Source organism: Anser brachyrhynchus (assembly GCF_964034855.1).
Source record: "Anser brachyrhynchus genome assembly, chromosome: 6".
In the NCBI taxonomy this organism is placed as follows: Eukaryota; Metazoa; Chordata; class Aves; order Anseriformes; family Anatidae; genus Anser; species Anser brachyrhynchus.
The window spans coordinates 38715774-38731321 of NC_137700.1; the positions used below are offsets into that span (position 1 = coordinate 38715774).

Below are 15548 nucleotides of genomic sequence, written 5' to 3' on the forward strand. Positions count from 1 at the left end.
TTACTCCTGTAATCAGGAAAAATACTGAAAGTTACACAACTATTTCTAAAGAAACAAACAAAGAAGTTCAGAACCTAATCTGAAGTTCAGAATCTGGCTTCTGACAGCCTCACCGTGTTTATCAGATTAGTAACTGTCAGATTAATGTTTCACTTATTAACTTCACTGAACACAAGAATCACTTACAGTTGGTGAACTGAACTGTTTCTGGTCAGGATTTAAAAATCAATAGATCCCTTTTTCTCTCTTACTGTAACATAAAAGCCATGCATAACATGACAGAATTGTTTTTCAGCTCTCAGTCATTTCCTAAAGGAATTATTGAGATTTTTCTAACTAAACCAAATTACTTAACTACACTTGCACAAAAACGTACAAAACACAGGCCAGCCATGGGTCAATTCTTAAAATAGTTCCCAGTGTCATTTGATGAAGAGATACGTGATGGACACTATAATTAGTTTTAAATGACTACCAGAGCACATGAGAATATGCTCAGGCCAAACACTTGTCATTAATGCAAATATGGTTTTACTATTTTAAAAAAATAAAATGCATTTAGTTTGAAAGTATGTCTGTGTATCCACCCTATCTCATACACCTGAATGACTCAGCACTTACCCACAAAAACAGCTGCCATTATTTTAAACCAGAACATAATGGGCTATGTCCATTACCAATAAAATGTTTCCAAATAAAGCACCTTGAAAAAAAATCATCAATATGCGTACAGGCGTCATAGGCCTCAAGACAACAGGAAGTATGTTCATTTGTGCGTTCTGCAGCCAGCCAATATTTTTTTTTTCCTCCTAAACACAAATAGTCCAAAATTCTGAGCAACTCAAGAGTTAGGGAAACTTCATTCTCTTAATTACTGGAAGTTTCATGTGGCAACACATCCTTACTCAAGCAGAGAAACTGGTCAGACATCCACTGCAGGAAAGGAAGGCAATCCTCGCTCATATATGGTCTCTCCATGAAACAGCCTGAAGAGGGATCATTTCCTTGTGTAGCCAGGAGGGAGCTAGAAATGTCCTGAGATGCAGGAGGCCCCGTCTCAAAGGGCTGCTGATCCAACAACTGGTAATTCATCTCATTTAAACGCACCTCCCGGCAGGTAATGTTTACTGCTTTTCTTTCACCCAATGCCTTGCACGCAGAGCGTTCATCAGCCCACCCGCATTTTCATAATGCCTCCCCCATCACAGCTAATTAATCTCTTGAGCTGAAAACCCAGGGGGCAGACCTTGGGGAGCGCTCAGGGTAACAAACAGCAACGCGGCGCAAGATGACACGCAGTGACCACGAGCAAAGTCAGCAGGGGGACGGATGACCAGGGAGCGTGAAGCCACGGGGACACCCAGCCCAGCCTCACCCACCCGCTGCCACCCCTCTGCTGACTTCAGCCAGAGGCAGGCTCGCCAGGCAAGCTGACAGCAAAGCACACAGGAAGGAGAAGAAGAAAAAAAAGGAGCTTCTGCAGTGAATGCCACAAAGAAAGAGGATAAACTCCAGCACAGCAAGAAACAAGCAAGAGCAAGTCTGACTGGTCCACTTGGATGCTTCCACAATTTGGTATCTGACAGTTTTACTGCTTTTGCTGCTGATGAGTTGTTCTTGGAGGAAACAGCTTGCTCTGGCATGTTGGTTACGCACAGATATTCTGCAATCCACCTGCCATAAAACTGTTGCATTTCTATGCAATAAGTTGTTTGCCTGCCATTTCAGCTCTCATGGTATCTGCTTTCTGACACAAAATCAATATTCCGGTATCAGGCTACTTGTGCCTCTCTACATGTAAAAATATATATGTATCTTGCATTAAGGTGCACATTGACAACTAAACAGAACTCCATAATTTGGTTAAATACTGTTGGCAGGTGGAGCAAGTTTCTCAGAGTTGGCAAATCACCACTTACTGTGCATTAAAAGGATTCACATTATATACTTATTATTTGCCTGTATGAACCAGAAACCTCCAAGTGACCAACATTTACAAAATATCTTTTTTGGTGGCGGTGGTAGGGTAAAGACCTAGCACCACGTTTCATCATTAAACCCAATAAAGTAACTAAACGTCACCAAAACCTATCAAGATCAAAGAGATAAGGATATTAAAATACAATGCAGTAATTTCTTAAGAGACAATTTAACAGTCTATAGTTAAAACAGCTTCTTTATAGAACAGATTTTAAGGCATACAAATTTTTCTTCAAGCAGCTCAAGAAAGCTGGATTTACCACCCAAAAACAAAGTCACTCCAAGATGATATCATGCCATATGACAGCAGTCTTGTCACCTGCCATAAGGCGTGTCTAACCTACATGAGAAACCTTTTGCAAGACAAAGACTGCAGTAAATAGTTGTCTCAATTATTCTTTTAACAACAGACGTTCAGAAGACAACCTTGGTTTTAGGCAGAAAAAGTTAATGCGTGTATAAAGCAACCTTTAAAACCAGCTGCTCAGTTTCAGAACTTCGGGAAAACCAATCAAGGACTACCACCCAGAAAAGAATTTGGGGTATTCCCAAATTCAAAGCAAAGTAGCATACCACACTACTATGGGATGTATCATAAGAACTAGCCAAACCCGTACAACTGCCATGATTCCTAGTTCTCACAATCAGAGAAAAAATGTACAGGCTGCACCAGTTCAGCAGGACCAAGGGAAGACTTCATTCTAAATATATTATATCTACTTCAGCAGATTTTTTACAGAACCAAGGAGAATGTCACTGTATGAGAAAAGAGAAATAGTAAAGCAGAAAAGGAGCAGCAAAGAACCTAGCTCAAGATGACCTAAACATTTCCTAGTCAAAGACTGTCCCAGATACCATATCCATCAAATTTAGGTTGTTGCTTTGCTAGCTTTTTATTATTTTTTATAAGGAAAGCAACAAGGGGAGTAGAGTGAGAAGGGAGAAGAACACCAGAATGATCACAGTGATGTGTATTTTGACAGACATGCATGTTTAGACAGAAGTAGCTGCTGCAGTTAACAGCAGTAAGACTGCTTTTGACTGACTGAAATTAGCTCTCAGTTATTAGAAGCACTGAAGGAGCTGCTGTAGTTTAGGGTTCCTACTCTTTTAACAGGTCTATTCGACTCAACACAAGTCAGTACAGAACTCAAACATCAGTTTTGTAAGTGACAAAAGCTGTAAGGAAATAAAACAGCGTTGTTGCTAGAGTGATGACAATGTCAAGAATATGTCTGGAAATTCTAGTCCCAACGTAATTTTCAACAAGCAACACACATGAAAACAAACATGGATGCACAAATAAGATGTAGAGAGGATAGGGATATACAAGTTCTATTAGGACTGCTGTAAACCACTGACATCTAGAGATAGGCAAGAAAAATGCAGAATAAATTGTAGCACACGGTTTTCATATGCAGTTATTCATAACTGGCATTTCACAATTCATATTAAATTCACCTCAACTTCTTCCTTTAGATTTTCATTTTTGTGCTGCTTTTGAGGCACGAGGGCCATAAGCAGTTTATATAGATTAGCACAGCTATGGCAGACATCAATGTCATGTGCTCGGATCATGCTTGACTGAAGTGTTTACATACTAGATTACACAATAGATTTCCCATTCTCCAGTCTTTGATTCTACATTATATTAAACGTTAGGCATTGCTCTCCATCCACATAGAGCATCTCTCTAAGGCTAAGCCATGCTATACAACCAGACCTAGCAGCTGGTATTCTGTCAGGCAGTGAATTAAGTAGTCCTCGATTTAGTAAGCTAGCGTAAATTAGTCTTAATGGCAATCCCCTCCATAGGCCATCTACATGCTGCAATATAGTCACAGATCCCAGGAAAGATAGAATTAGATTGTGCAGCTTCTTACCTGCAGCTCCTTTGAGACTCTCTCTAAGTGGTTAGTTATCTTTTTTATTAGGTCACTATACATCTGTTCCGAATGCTGCTGGCATACACACTTATACACACAACTGCAGAAACAAATATAGGAACAAACGATGAACTTACAACAGTTTGCAATGAGGGATAACAGACTTCAAAATATTTTGTTCAAGTCTCAGTTTAGAGGCTAACAGGTTTAACTGAATGATTGCTGAACTTTTAAATACAGCCCTAAGCTTGGAATGAGCTCCAGCAGACTCTCAGGTCTTGCCTGAAGGTCCCGGTGTCCATCACCCCTTGCCCCCACCCAACTTCGCTTTAATTTACAATGAATTCTCTCAAGAATGCACTTCTGAACAGACAGGGTGACTCTGTCAACAGCACACTCCTAGTCCTGGCTTTTCTCCCCCCACAAATTATAATGTGAATAAAGTCCCCAGGAAACTAAGCAGGTTTAAGGATTATTATACATATACGTTCTAGGGCAAAACCCCTGTTAAAAGATGGACACCACTGGCAGGCAGTCACAGAAGTTGTCCTGAAATCATACTAGTGCTTTAAACAGAAGCAGCAAGAAGTCCTAAAATAAGGACGTATACATGTTATTCCATCTATTATTACTTAAATCCTAAATTAAAAAAAATATATATATATTTCATAATAAACAAAGATGCAGAGAAAGAGCAACAAAACTTTCATTCTACATTCCACGGCTTGGCTGTATTAACTCTGTTGTTCTTCAGCGCCACTTTTGCTTTATTAGAACATTTTATTGTTTTCATACTGCAGTAACAACATATCTGCAATGAGTCTATGTATTGAAAGCACATTTACAGCAGTTGTCAAACTGTTTATATATATGTATATACACACACACATAATGGTGTGCATATCCATGCACACAGGTATGGATATACACATGTACACACACGCGCTATTTTCAGCCCCAAGTTACGTTACAGTATTCATCTTCAGGACATTAGCAGCACCAAGCAGCTTTTACTTTACTTCGGCACTTTCACTCTTTCAAGTCAGCACTTTGAAAGCTAGCTGCTAAAATTCAAGAGGCAAAGGAAGACTTCACCTGGTACCTTGGGCAAGCCAAACCTTCTCCCCCCACTCCCTACTGCGGAAGCAAGCAGTTTAGCCCAGAGACTGCTCTTGGAACATGCACAGACCAACTCATTTCCAGCCAGGTCCAGATCCCAGACTTTAATACTTAATATTTCTAGTAGTACCTAAAGGCTAAAGACATGGTACAGCAACATCACGTCCCTCTATGGGAATAATCACATTCCAATTCCCTACTGAGCGGGCGTTACAAAGGAAAACAAACTGAAAAAAAATAAAAATAAAAAAAGGATTAAAACAACTAAGGGCTACTGTAATTTTGTAATGCAAGGGAGAGGTTAGGTACCAGCTCCAAGACTTCAGCGGCCTATCCAATGTTCTCGTGCAGCAACTGACACTGAGTCTTCTGGAAGGTTTTACAAGCAGATTATCCTTAACAGATTAAACATTCCTTTACCTTTCAGAAGTTTTTATTAATTACCTTTGACAACTTCAAAGGCACCAAAAATACTTTATTCACCCTTATGCAAAGTCTTTTCATTTGGCAAGCCATGCTATTTCTTAGAAAACACACCCCACACCATCCCATCTATTATATTTGGAAAATAATTGCCTATCTGTAGTTTAATGTTATTTAAATAATAGTAGAAGTCGTCCTGTTTCTTTCACATGAAGTCTATCAATGACAGATCCTATTTTGGAACAAGCAAGTCCAAAGACATTTTGGTATGATGCAGTCACAACAAAAATATGAATTTAATTTTGATCAAAGAAAGAAACACAGGCAAGGAAAGCCAGAATGACTTTTGTGATCTCTTGTAAACCACCCAGCAAGCCAACAACAACGAATGGCCTTAAGCTTGCTCAATAACTAACCAGTGCACAGCCACTTCCCCAAGTTAACAGCTTCATTTATAACTCTGCAACTAAACTGAATTCTAGAGTACACCTGCTTATTGTTACACATGGCATCGCTACACTTACTTCAGCAAGGCATTCTTGTAGCCAAACACTAGGTTTCATATGTACACGCACGGCATTTTTACTTTTTATCTCAACGTTTCTATTTAGAGGTTACTTCCCCATTTTCAGATCCTGTTTTCAGTTCCTGATTGCAAGCTGATTCTGTAAATCATCCTTGCCCTGCTATTACCCCAAAAGAACTCACCAGTTTGTTAGCCTTTTAGCATAACCAAGCACCTTAAGAAAGAGGGAAGACTCAAGCAGGACATCAGGAGATCAACATTTAACGAGAGGAACGAAGATTTGAGACTTGCAAGTTGTCTTGAAGAATGCTGATCTAGCTGCATTACCTTAGGAAAGGACTGCCAGAATAGAACTTAACTGCTCCCATTTCCCTCATCTCAGTTTCCATTACAACTTCCTGTCACTATGAAATCCTTTTAATAGGAAGAGACTATATACAGGCAGGCTTTGGACTCAAAGATGAAAACAGTCAAAAATCACACCGTGATAACTTATGTGTAAGCTGATCCACGGTAAATATCTGTATACACACCTTAGAAGTTCTCTCCCAACTTTCACTGCTTTGGAGTAGACACCTACAGGTACCACCAACCACATCAAACACACTAGCTAGTGTATCTATTAACGTATTTCTAGTCTGCATTATAGAAACCGTGATTCCTTTATTCAGCACAAAGATGATCAAAAAGGCCACTGTATTTTCAGCTCGATTTCACTGTAAAAAAATATAAGATAAGTAGCTGTTTGAACCACTTGAGATAAAAAACAGCCTATTTTTCAGAGTAAAGAACTAGCCTATGGAAACAGAGGATCTAAACCCTAGGTCTGATATATATTTTCTATAATACTCCAAGCAAGCATCATCAATAAATTCAATAAAAAGGAACTCTTTTTCTTCCATCTTCAATCTAGCTTGTCTAGTTTGTAAGTCAAGCAAAAGGACACTCTAAAATTAAGTAAATAAATCTCCCAGCTGGAAGAGGCTGTGTCAGAGTAACTACACCCACAGACATAATTTTAAAAGAAAACTTCAGAACTGACACACTAGCTTTATGAGTAACACTAAATTATAACCTATCGTTTTGATAATAGTAAAAATTAATGCAACGGACATTTATGCATCACTACAGTACTGCATTAAGTGTCACCCTGACGTATAAGGGTTAAATAGGAGGAACTTAAAACCTATTACTCCTTTAATATATGTGTTTCTTTTAAAACACACCTACTCTTAATTACAGACAAGTATTAGTAGATGTTAACTGTTTTTGATGCCTGTTTGCACATAGCTGATTTCCAACTGGGGAGAGGATTTTCATTGCTTACACTCAAGCTGCAAAACGCATCTCAAACCAAACTGACCGTCTTTATTGTCTATACAGATGCTGACGCCTAAGTCCTGACAACAGCAGTTCCAAAAGTCTGCAGAGGAAAGAAGAGCTTTACTGAAATTTTTAACTGGAGATAAGAGGGAAGACTGAACACCTGCCAATCTTGTATCTGGTTCCCTAATCCAAACAAGAGACAAAGTGGCTACGAGCAAGTGGGCAGAAGACAGCAGAGCTGAAAGGCTCCAGAACAGATGCCTGCCTTATTCCTTAGGGTGCAACACTAGGTTACTAGTTGTGCGGCTGGCAAGGTCCAGTAAACACAGCAGCAGCTCCCCAGTTTCTGTCCTCTTCACCTACAACCTGGATACGTGTCACCTGTCACCTACAAAACAAAAATACCTATTTCTGTCGCTCTCGTAAGAAGCTGTCAGATCCCAAAAGCATGTAGTATGTTTGTCTAGAGCACTAGCATGGCTTTGAAGCACATCCCCCTGCCACTCCCAACTGTGCACTAGCTCAGTCTGCAGGGCAGTTCTGATGAATGAATAAATTCCTTCTAAAGCAAAGTAAAGCAAAGCTCCAGGCCAGGCACGAATCAAGCGTTCTCCAGACAGGCAAGCAGATGTAAGGGACCGAACTGCATTGCATGCCAGTCCTTCACACGGCTCTACCACACATGCATGCAGCAGGATGGTTGGTCAGAGGGGAGGGAATCAGACCCCATCTACTGATTCAAAGCACACAAATGACAATTGATATGGAAATATCAGCTGCTCCAACTTACTCCCACACTTCTACTGCACCAAGCTGAATCCTACTAAACATTTCAAAATGTTTTTTTGTCATGTCAAGTCAAACACATGCCATTCTCTTCTTCCCCTTTGAGGAAAGGGATGTTGAAACTTCGATGCATTTCTTAATATATGATGCCAAGCAACTGTGGTAGAGCTTACTATAATGTTAACATTTTACACATTTTCTTCTTTAGCATTTATGCCTGTTAACCTGGGATATCAATGTATCTATTTGTTACCTATTCCAACCATTTAAGAATATTGTACTTTACGTAACCTTCCCTCTTCCCTCCCCATAAATACAACAAATGACATATGCATAGGCCACAAGACAGAACAAACATTTAAATTAAAAAAAAAAATAGGTCATGAAACACTTATAAGATTTCCTTACCTGTATATTTGTTCATAGGAGATAGGGATGTAGTCACCAGGACTCTGAGTTAAAAGCTGATCTATGGCACTGTCCAACTTTGGCCAATATGTGCTCTTATAGTCTTCAATTGTTATAACATTCATTACTGCAAGGAGAAGACAAAGCTACAATTAGTGGTTCTTTTAGCACAACTTTAGCCAAAAGATCATAACCAAGTGAACTAGCTGCAATTCTGATCGCACTGATAAGCTGGCCTTAAAAAAAAAGAATAGGAACAGTTCACTTCTGCTAAGATAACCTCATCTAAAAATAAAGCCCATACTTGAATCTGCATCTTTTTATTTAAAAAATAATAAGAAAACAGAAAAGCTGCCAAACCAGCGCTTAGATAAATTTTAGGGGCCCAAGAGGCAGGGGAAGGGAAAATTAAAAAACAAAAAATCAACTCCTAGGAATTTTAGCATGACAAAATTTATTAAAAACAGCACATTTAAGTCACTTGACTACTAAGTTACAGAACTTTGTGAGAGCCCAGAAGCAACAACTCTACCGAGTCCTCGCAGGCAGAAGAGCAAGCTTTGGCCAAGACCGACGAGTTTTAAGACTAGTCCTTCCAAGCAGCTGCATGAATTTTACAAGCCTCAGATGACACCAACAGCTTCCTTGGCCTAAAAGCTTACACAATTCCCTCTGCCTTCAATTGCAGTTAGGCTCCTGGGAGACTTTTCTGGATCTGCATTTCAGTTCCCCCTCTATCTCCTTTTCCCCACAGGAGGCATTTACGTTAGCACCATCGCTCCCTGATTTTACTCCAGCGCTTCCCAACTGCACCCTCTTGCGCAAACCACAGACACAGGAGAGTTTTACGCTCTCTTTTCTCCGGGAAGATTTCTGAACTACCTGCGTACGCGCGGCTCAGTGCCAGCAGCAGCCACGTTAGGAGGGGCAGTACCCCTCCCTTCAGACACCTACCTGCTGGCCTGTCACACCACCACAGCTTCTCAGCAGCCACTCCAAGAAAAAAAAAACACCAAACTCAGTAACTAACAGCACAAGCTATACTTAACGTCAAAACTATCTACTTCAGGAAATCTGAAGGCATTTCTTCATTTGAACACCACGTGTGGGCCAGTATTACATGGAACAGAGACTACAGATAATTCCCACCCCGAACTGCCGGGTTTAGACACCACAGAGAACTACTACTTTGAATAGGGCCGCACTGTAAATGTGTGTCTAAATGTAAATTCACTGCTGGGTTTGGGAAGCAAGATTTACAAAATGTTATTTCCATCAGGGCTTGAAGAGAGCTCAGTAGGTCACTGCTGGCAGCATTGCTAAGAACAATTTCAAAGGCATTGGACAAAACAGTTAAGAGCATCTTGATGAAAAGAAGAGTGTGAAGAGGACATAGACTAAAGAGAGGTGCAAGCCAAGAAAAGTGTTCAAACACTACCTGTAAGAGCAGGTACTACCCATACCATGAGCCTTTTGAGGGTATCCCAGCCAGAACCCTTGCTGAGCAAGGCATCTGAGTGCCCAGCTGCATGGCAAGGATCCGCTCCAGGTCTCAGCCCACACAGAGCGCTGGCCCGGGGCAGCTCTCACCCAGGGGCCCTACTACACACCTGGGGGCCTTACTACTCACCCAGGGGGTCTTACTACTCACCCAGGGGGGGCCTTACTACTCCCACTTGCACTCAGCAGCTTTGAGTTTGGACTTTGAGGTTTGCGTTCCACCTGGTTACCTGAATAAGGTGGATCTCTGCAGAGTGCTGGTCCACTGAAAAGATTAAACTGCAGTCAGCAGAAACATTAGTCCAAATCCCGGTTGTGGATTTGAGTGTGTAACAACACCCACATCTGGTTTAACGCATTAAGCTCTATTCGTTTAAGAGAACAGAAGCAAGTAAGAACTGAGAACACTGCACAATGTAAGTATTTCTTTTAACACCGTGGAAATAGAAGGAGGCTGCAGGTAGGAAGGCCTGCCCGTTAGAAGCACCCCACAGATAAAGGTCACGATGCTTTTATGACCGGCCCCAGCAGGTCTGCAGAGGAAACACTCCTGGGTTCCAAGTAACTTCCTAGAAAAGCTTCGATTTTATTCAAAAGACTCTTACAAGTATTATTTCATTTGATTTCTACACTTCGTTTCTGAAAATAAGCCAACCATAATGTTTACAAAGTTAAGAGTCCAAGGACTACCCGTTCAATATCACTATTTTTATTCTCCTAATCCAGAAAACAAGCTCCTTTCAAGTCTCACCAGCTGCCACAAGCCGGCAATACCCTTTTAGTTTTACAAACACACACAAAAGAGCAAAGGATGGCTCAAAGCAGTATCCTACAGTCACAAACTCTGCAAGAACAACCTCAAGGCCAGGAAGGAAAGGAATCACAAACAGAAGGAAAGAAAGAAAGAAAAAATATTGACCCTTTAAAAACATCTTTCCTTTTTTTTTCCCCCATCTTTTTAGGATGACATCCTTAAAGTTTTCCCTACACTAGGTATTCAAGATTTAAAAGAAATTTGTCCAACAACCTCCATTTCCATTTTTCAAGGCAAGGGTGATTCTGAAAGATGAGCTTCATTTCCTCGAGACTTACTTTTCTGGGAAGTGACACAGATATTTTGTAACAAGGCATGCTAGAATGCATGATTTTACCCAACTACAGCAAGTCTGATTTCTCTCCCCGCCCCACCCAAGTCTGATTCAATGGAAAGGAAGCCAATATTCTCCAGTGATTTATATTTCACAAGTAAAGCTAGAGAAGCAACTGATGCTTTTCCATGCACCAAAAAGTTCAAAAGAAAACCTGTGCAAGTCAAACGCAGCAGTGAAATCATTTAGGTGAGAAAGAATATGCATGAGCTTCATAGGATAGCCTAGATATTTCAGCATCACAGCCACAACTGAAACACACCCTGTCCCAAGCTATCAAGCAGAAGAATGGCGAAAACACTAAGATTTAAAAAAAAAAAATTAAAAAAAATCCAAGAGTAGGCATACATTGCCCACAAAAGCGATACAAAAAACTAACTTACAAACTCACGTCTTCTGCATAGCTCAAAAAAAGATGCTAGAAAGGTAAGAGGCACAGAACACGAAGAATTGAATAATAGTAAAAATCAATGATACCATTGATTCTGTTATTTATGTAAGGCAACTTTACCCGAAAAGATACTCAAAAAGTTTACTATAGTCGCATAGAAAAGCTGTCCTTTTAAAGCTGTGGCTAAAGCTATGTCCGTCAATTTTCTGTCATTTACTCAGTCAATAAAAACAGAAGCAAGAGAGCAGCAAGACATCTCTCAGAAGTTTTGATTACTTCACTTCAAGAGTGAAATATACGAAGCTTTATTGCTTCAGTAGCAACGCTCACTACAATCCACAAATATTTTGTGCAAAGAGCAGAAGCTGCAGACACGTGCCTGACATTAACGCACAGACTTGCTGCCACCACCGTAGCTCCACGCTTCTCCTTTCTTCCTCAAGACAGACACTTGCCGAGGAGACTTGCTACGTCCTCTGCCCGAAACATCCTAGCACACCTTAGCAAGTCCGTGAATCTGCGGCCTTCAGTTCTTTCCTGGGTTTAGTGATACGTTTCTTCGTCTGCACTAAGACTGGTTAGTAAACGAAATGTTGAGCTCCTTGTTTTTTCCTCACACCGTCGGTCTATGCTGTGTTAAACTACATTATGCAACAGGGTAGGCAGAGATGTAAGGGATATGCTGACACTCACAGCCTCACGTGCCCATCCAAAATGAGCCTGGCATTAAACACATTCATAATCACCCTGGCTTGAAAAGGATGAGAAAAGGAAAGCTACGTTTCCCCCCACAATTAGGGTGTGCTGCAATTGCTAGCAAGAAGTGGTTTCCCTTAACGTACTAAAAGCTCTGCTCTTATGTCCTCCCCTATGGCCTTTAAAAATATTTTTGTTAATAGAACTGCTTTGTAAATCCTTGGCTATGACTGAATTGAATCAATGCAAATAGATTTAGTTATAAGTTTACCACAACATGGAAAATTGTCTTTCATTGCTCTAACCAGAATAAAAGCCATTAAATGAGCTATGCATTATGATACCTGATTTCTGATTTTACTTCTCCGTCTCACCCAAATCTCAAGGGAGGAAAACTGCATTTGTCTCCCCTAGAAAGATTTTGAAGTTTCCGTCTAATCTTCTTCCTCCTTTAATGCGCAAGCTGAATTAGACCAAAAAAGGGCCCGCTAGACTGCTTTAGTCTGCAACTAAAAACACGAACAAAAGGAATAAGCTGCAAGTAGTTATATACTTAGATATAGGCAACGGATTTATTTTGTTTTGGAGGAAAGAATCTGGACAGGGAGCCCAACCTGAACGTCACTGGAGCTCCAGTTACCACAGACAGCACTGCAGGAAACCGTCAGCCATCTGTGCTTCTACGGCTCACCTGCAGGACAACCTAACCGAGCTGAATACTGCTTTGTGCTCTGCTTCATGACACAGGCAAGGAAGGAACCCTTTTTCTGACGGGCAGAAGAGAGCAGACAACTTTCTTATCGAGCTCAAGCCTGACAAGTAGCTTCTGCAGGCATGCTGTGCCACCGGGAAGACACAGCAGGAGAACTCGCACACTGCCTCCCTTCTCACTGCACGTTCACCTCACCTCTGAAGTGACCTCTCGCTCTTTTTCCGTATGTGGAAATTACACAGAGGAGATCAAGGGGTCTTCCGTCAGCATCAGGATTAGAGCATGCGGGATCCCTGCCCAGCACCTGTACTACATCACCGGACTTGCGTCCTTCACGTACACACACCATCAACACTACCTACAACGAGCAAACGTGCACAAAAGCTCTACTGACCGCATTGCCTCACCGAGGTTTGTATTTTACAAGGCTTAACAAATGCTGAATATCACTAAAACAGCTGTCACGTTGGGAATATCGAGGCTGGAGAAATGAAAACAAGAAGCCAGAAGCCACACACGCAGCAAAATCACGCAGAGCTTTCTCTTCTGCCCCGATAGTCCAGGACCAGACGGAAAGCCACCTTCCCATCTGGGGAAGGTCCAAAGGTCGCAAACACTTTCTGGAAAGCGAAAGGAAGGAGGAAAAACGCAATCTCTACATTTCTGAATTGGGAGCTGAGCAGCTCGCTTTAGCGAGGCCAAGTGACATTTCATTTCAACCTCCGCGAGTGTTTACGAGCCACCCTAAGGCACCTGGGGCCCTGACGGCAAGGCCGGCAGAGAGCCAGGAAGCTGAAGGAAGCTGGGAGCCTCGGCTTCAAAGCAGCCGGCCCTGGCAGCGAGCCTGCAGCCACGAAACCCAGGCGGCCAGGGAGCCAGGAGCCCCAGCTTCTGCCTTCCGATCGGCTCTGAAAATGAGCTGCTGAGGAACTATACGGGTGAGCTGGCGTGGAGGGAAAAAAATAGAAAAGAAAGAAAAAAAGGAACATTTCCAAACAAAATTTCAGCATGGCAATTGCTACAGTTAAAGGAACATATTAGCCAAATTCGTGCTTTCTGAGAGCCATTAGAGAGAAGGGCCTATTTTGCCTAGAGAAACAACTTATGTAAATACAACCAAAATCAAAAGGAACAGCAGCGAGATCTTCCCTTCCCTTGCCCTTAGCTCAGCAAAACCACAAAGAAAAATCTCTATATTTGCCACCATTACTGTTAAAAACTAGACTCAAAAGATGACTTGAAAGTACTTCCTCGGCTCAGCACAGCCGGTGCTGCTCTCAGGCCTTCCCAAGCGGGGCCCTTGGAGGCCAGCGGGTTGCTGTGCGCGCACCCCCCCCCTCCGCTGCCTCAGCGGGCTTCGCGCAGGGGTTTGCAGCGTTTATCTCTGCTGCTGTCAAACACCCGGGGCTACCGTGTTTTTTTCTACCGAAACCTGCAGGAAGACGCTGCCCGAGCTACGAGCTCCGGGCGAAGCCACCACGCGCCCCCACCACGCCACCCTGCCTGCACAACACCCCCCCGCGCCTCGCCACGAGCCCTGCGAGCAGCAGGGGCTGCGAGCACCGCGCAGGGAGGGCTCTCTCTCCCCCCCCCCCCGCCTCCATGGGGACAAGCGCTGCGAGCCACCCCCTCCCCTCAGCCCCCCGACACCCCCCCGGCCGGCGGGGGCAGCCCCGGCGGGGCCCACTCACGGAACTTGGAGGTGGAGGCGTTGATGTTGATGGCGGCGGCGATGGCCCCGGCGCCGGCCGCAGGCCCGGCCGCCCCCCTGTGGGCGCCCCCCGGGGTCTCGGCGCCCCGCAGCACGCCGTTGGCCTCGGCCGCCCCGGGCAGCGGCGGGGACCCCGCGGGGCCGCGCAGGAGCCGGTCCCCGAGCAGGTGGCGCCCGTAGCCGCCGCCGGAGCCCCAGTTGTTGTGGTTCTGGTCGTCCATCGCGGCCTCAACTCCTCCTCCGCCGCCGCCGCCGCCTTCCTCCTCCATGCTCTCCTCCTCCTCCTCCATCTGGCCGCGCTCAGCGCCCGCCGCCCATGGCGGCCGCTCTCGGCTCCGGGCACGGCCCGCGGCGCCCGGCCGCGCAGCGCAGAGCGGGGCAGGACGGCCCGACACTTTGCGACAGCGGGGCTGCCGCGGGGCACGCTGGGAAGTGTAGTTCGTTTTGGGGGGGCGGCCCCGCCGCCATTAGGGGGTGGGGAAGACGGGGGAGGTCTCCGCGTTGGGCACGGCGGGCGCCAGGCCCCCCTCAGCGCTGCCCCGCGCGGGGTGAAGGCGGCTTCACGCCGGGTCATGGCGTTCCTTCGCTCCCCTCAGTGAGGGGGAGCCGGCACGAGGCCTGTCCGAGGCTGTTTGTGTCGTCCCGAGCTCGGTCACGGCTATAACAACAAATAAACTGTCTGCTTTCCTTCAAGCGTAACTGCTCCAGGGCTTGTTTTCACTCGCAGTCGAAGGTTCTGGCTGCTTTGTTGGATAAAATGACACCAGGATTTTTTTTTTTTTTTACTGAAAATGGGACTTCCACTGTCTGGGTTTTCGCTTTTGGTTGGAAAACAACAAAAATAAAGCTGTTAAAAGGAGAGGTGTCCAGCCTTCTCCCTATTTTACCATGTCACAAAGTTTTCCTATTTTATAAAAGCAGATGCCATTGATTTCA

General features: G+C 43.7%; 1 protein-coding gene across 2 annotated transcripts in view; it reads right to left on the reverse strand.

The window, feature by feature from the left end:
- The window catches only part of CACUL1 (CDK2 associated cullin domain 1), a 48678-nt gene extending 33616 nt beyond the window's left edge, over positions 1 to 15062 (reverse strand). Inside the window, exons 1-3 of one of the 2 annotated variants that reach the window (XM_080596550.1) lie at positions 14593 to 15062; positions 8455 to 8581; positions 3864 to 3966 (exon numbers count right to left, since the gene is read on the reverse strand). In XM_080596550.1, coding sequence (XP_080452676.1) covers positions 3864 to 3966; positions 8455 to 8581; positions 14593 to 14902 — 540 coding nt within the window. In that variant the 5' untranslated portion in view covers positions 14903 to 15062. The remainder of the gene's footprint in view (positions 1 to 3863; positions 3967 to 8454; positions 8582 to 14592) is intronic. The other variant, XM_080596549.1, reaches the window with a different exon arrangement.
- Between the last annotated feature and the right edge of the window lie 486 nt (positions 15063 to 15548).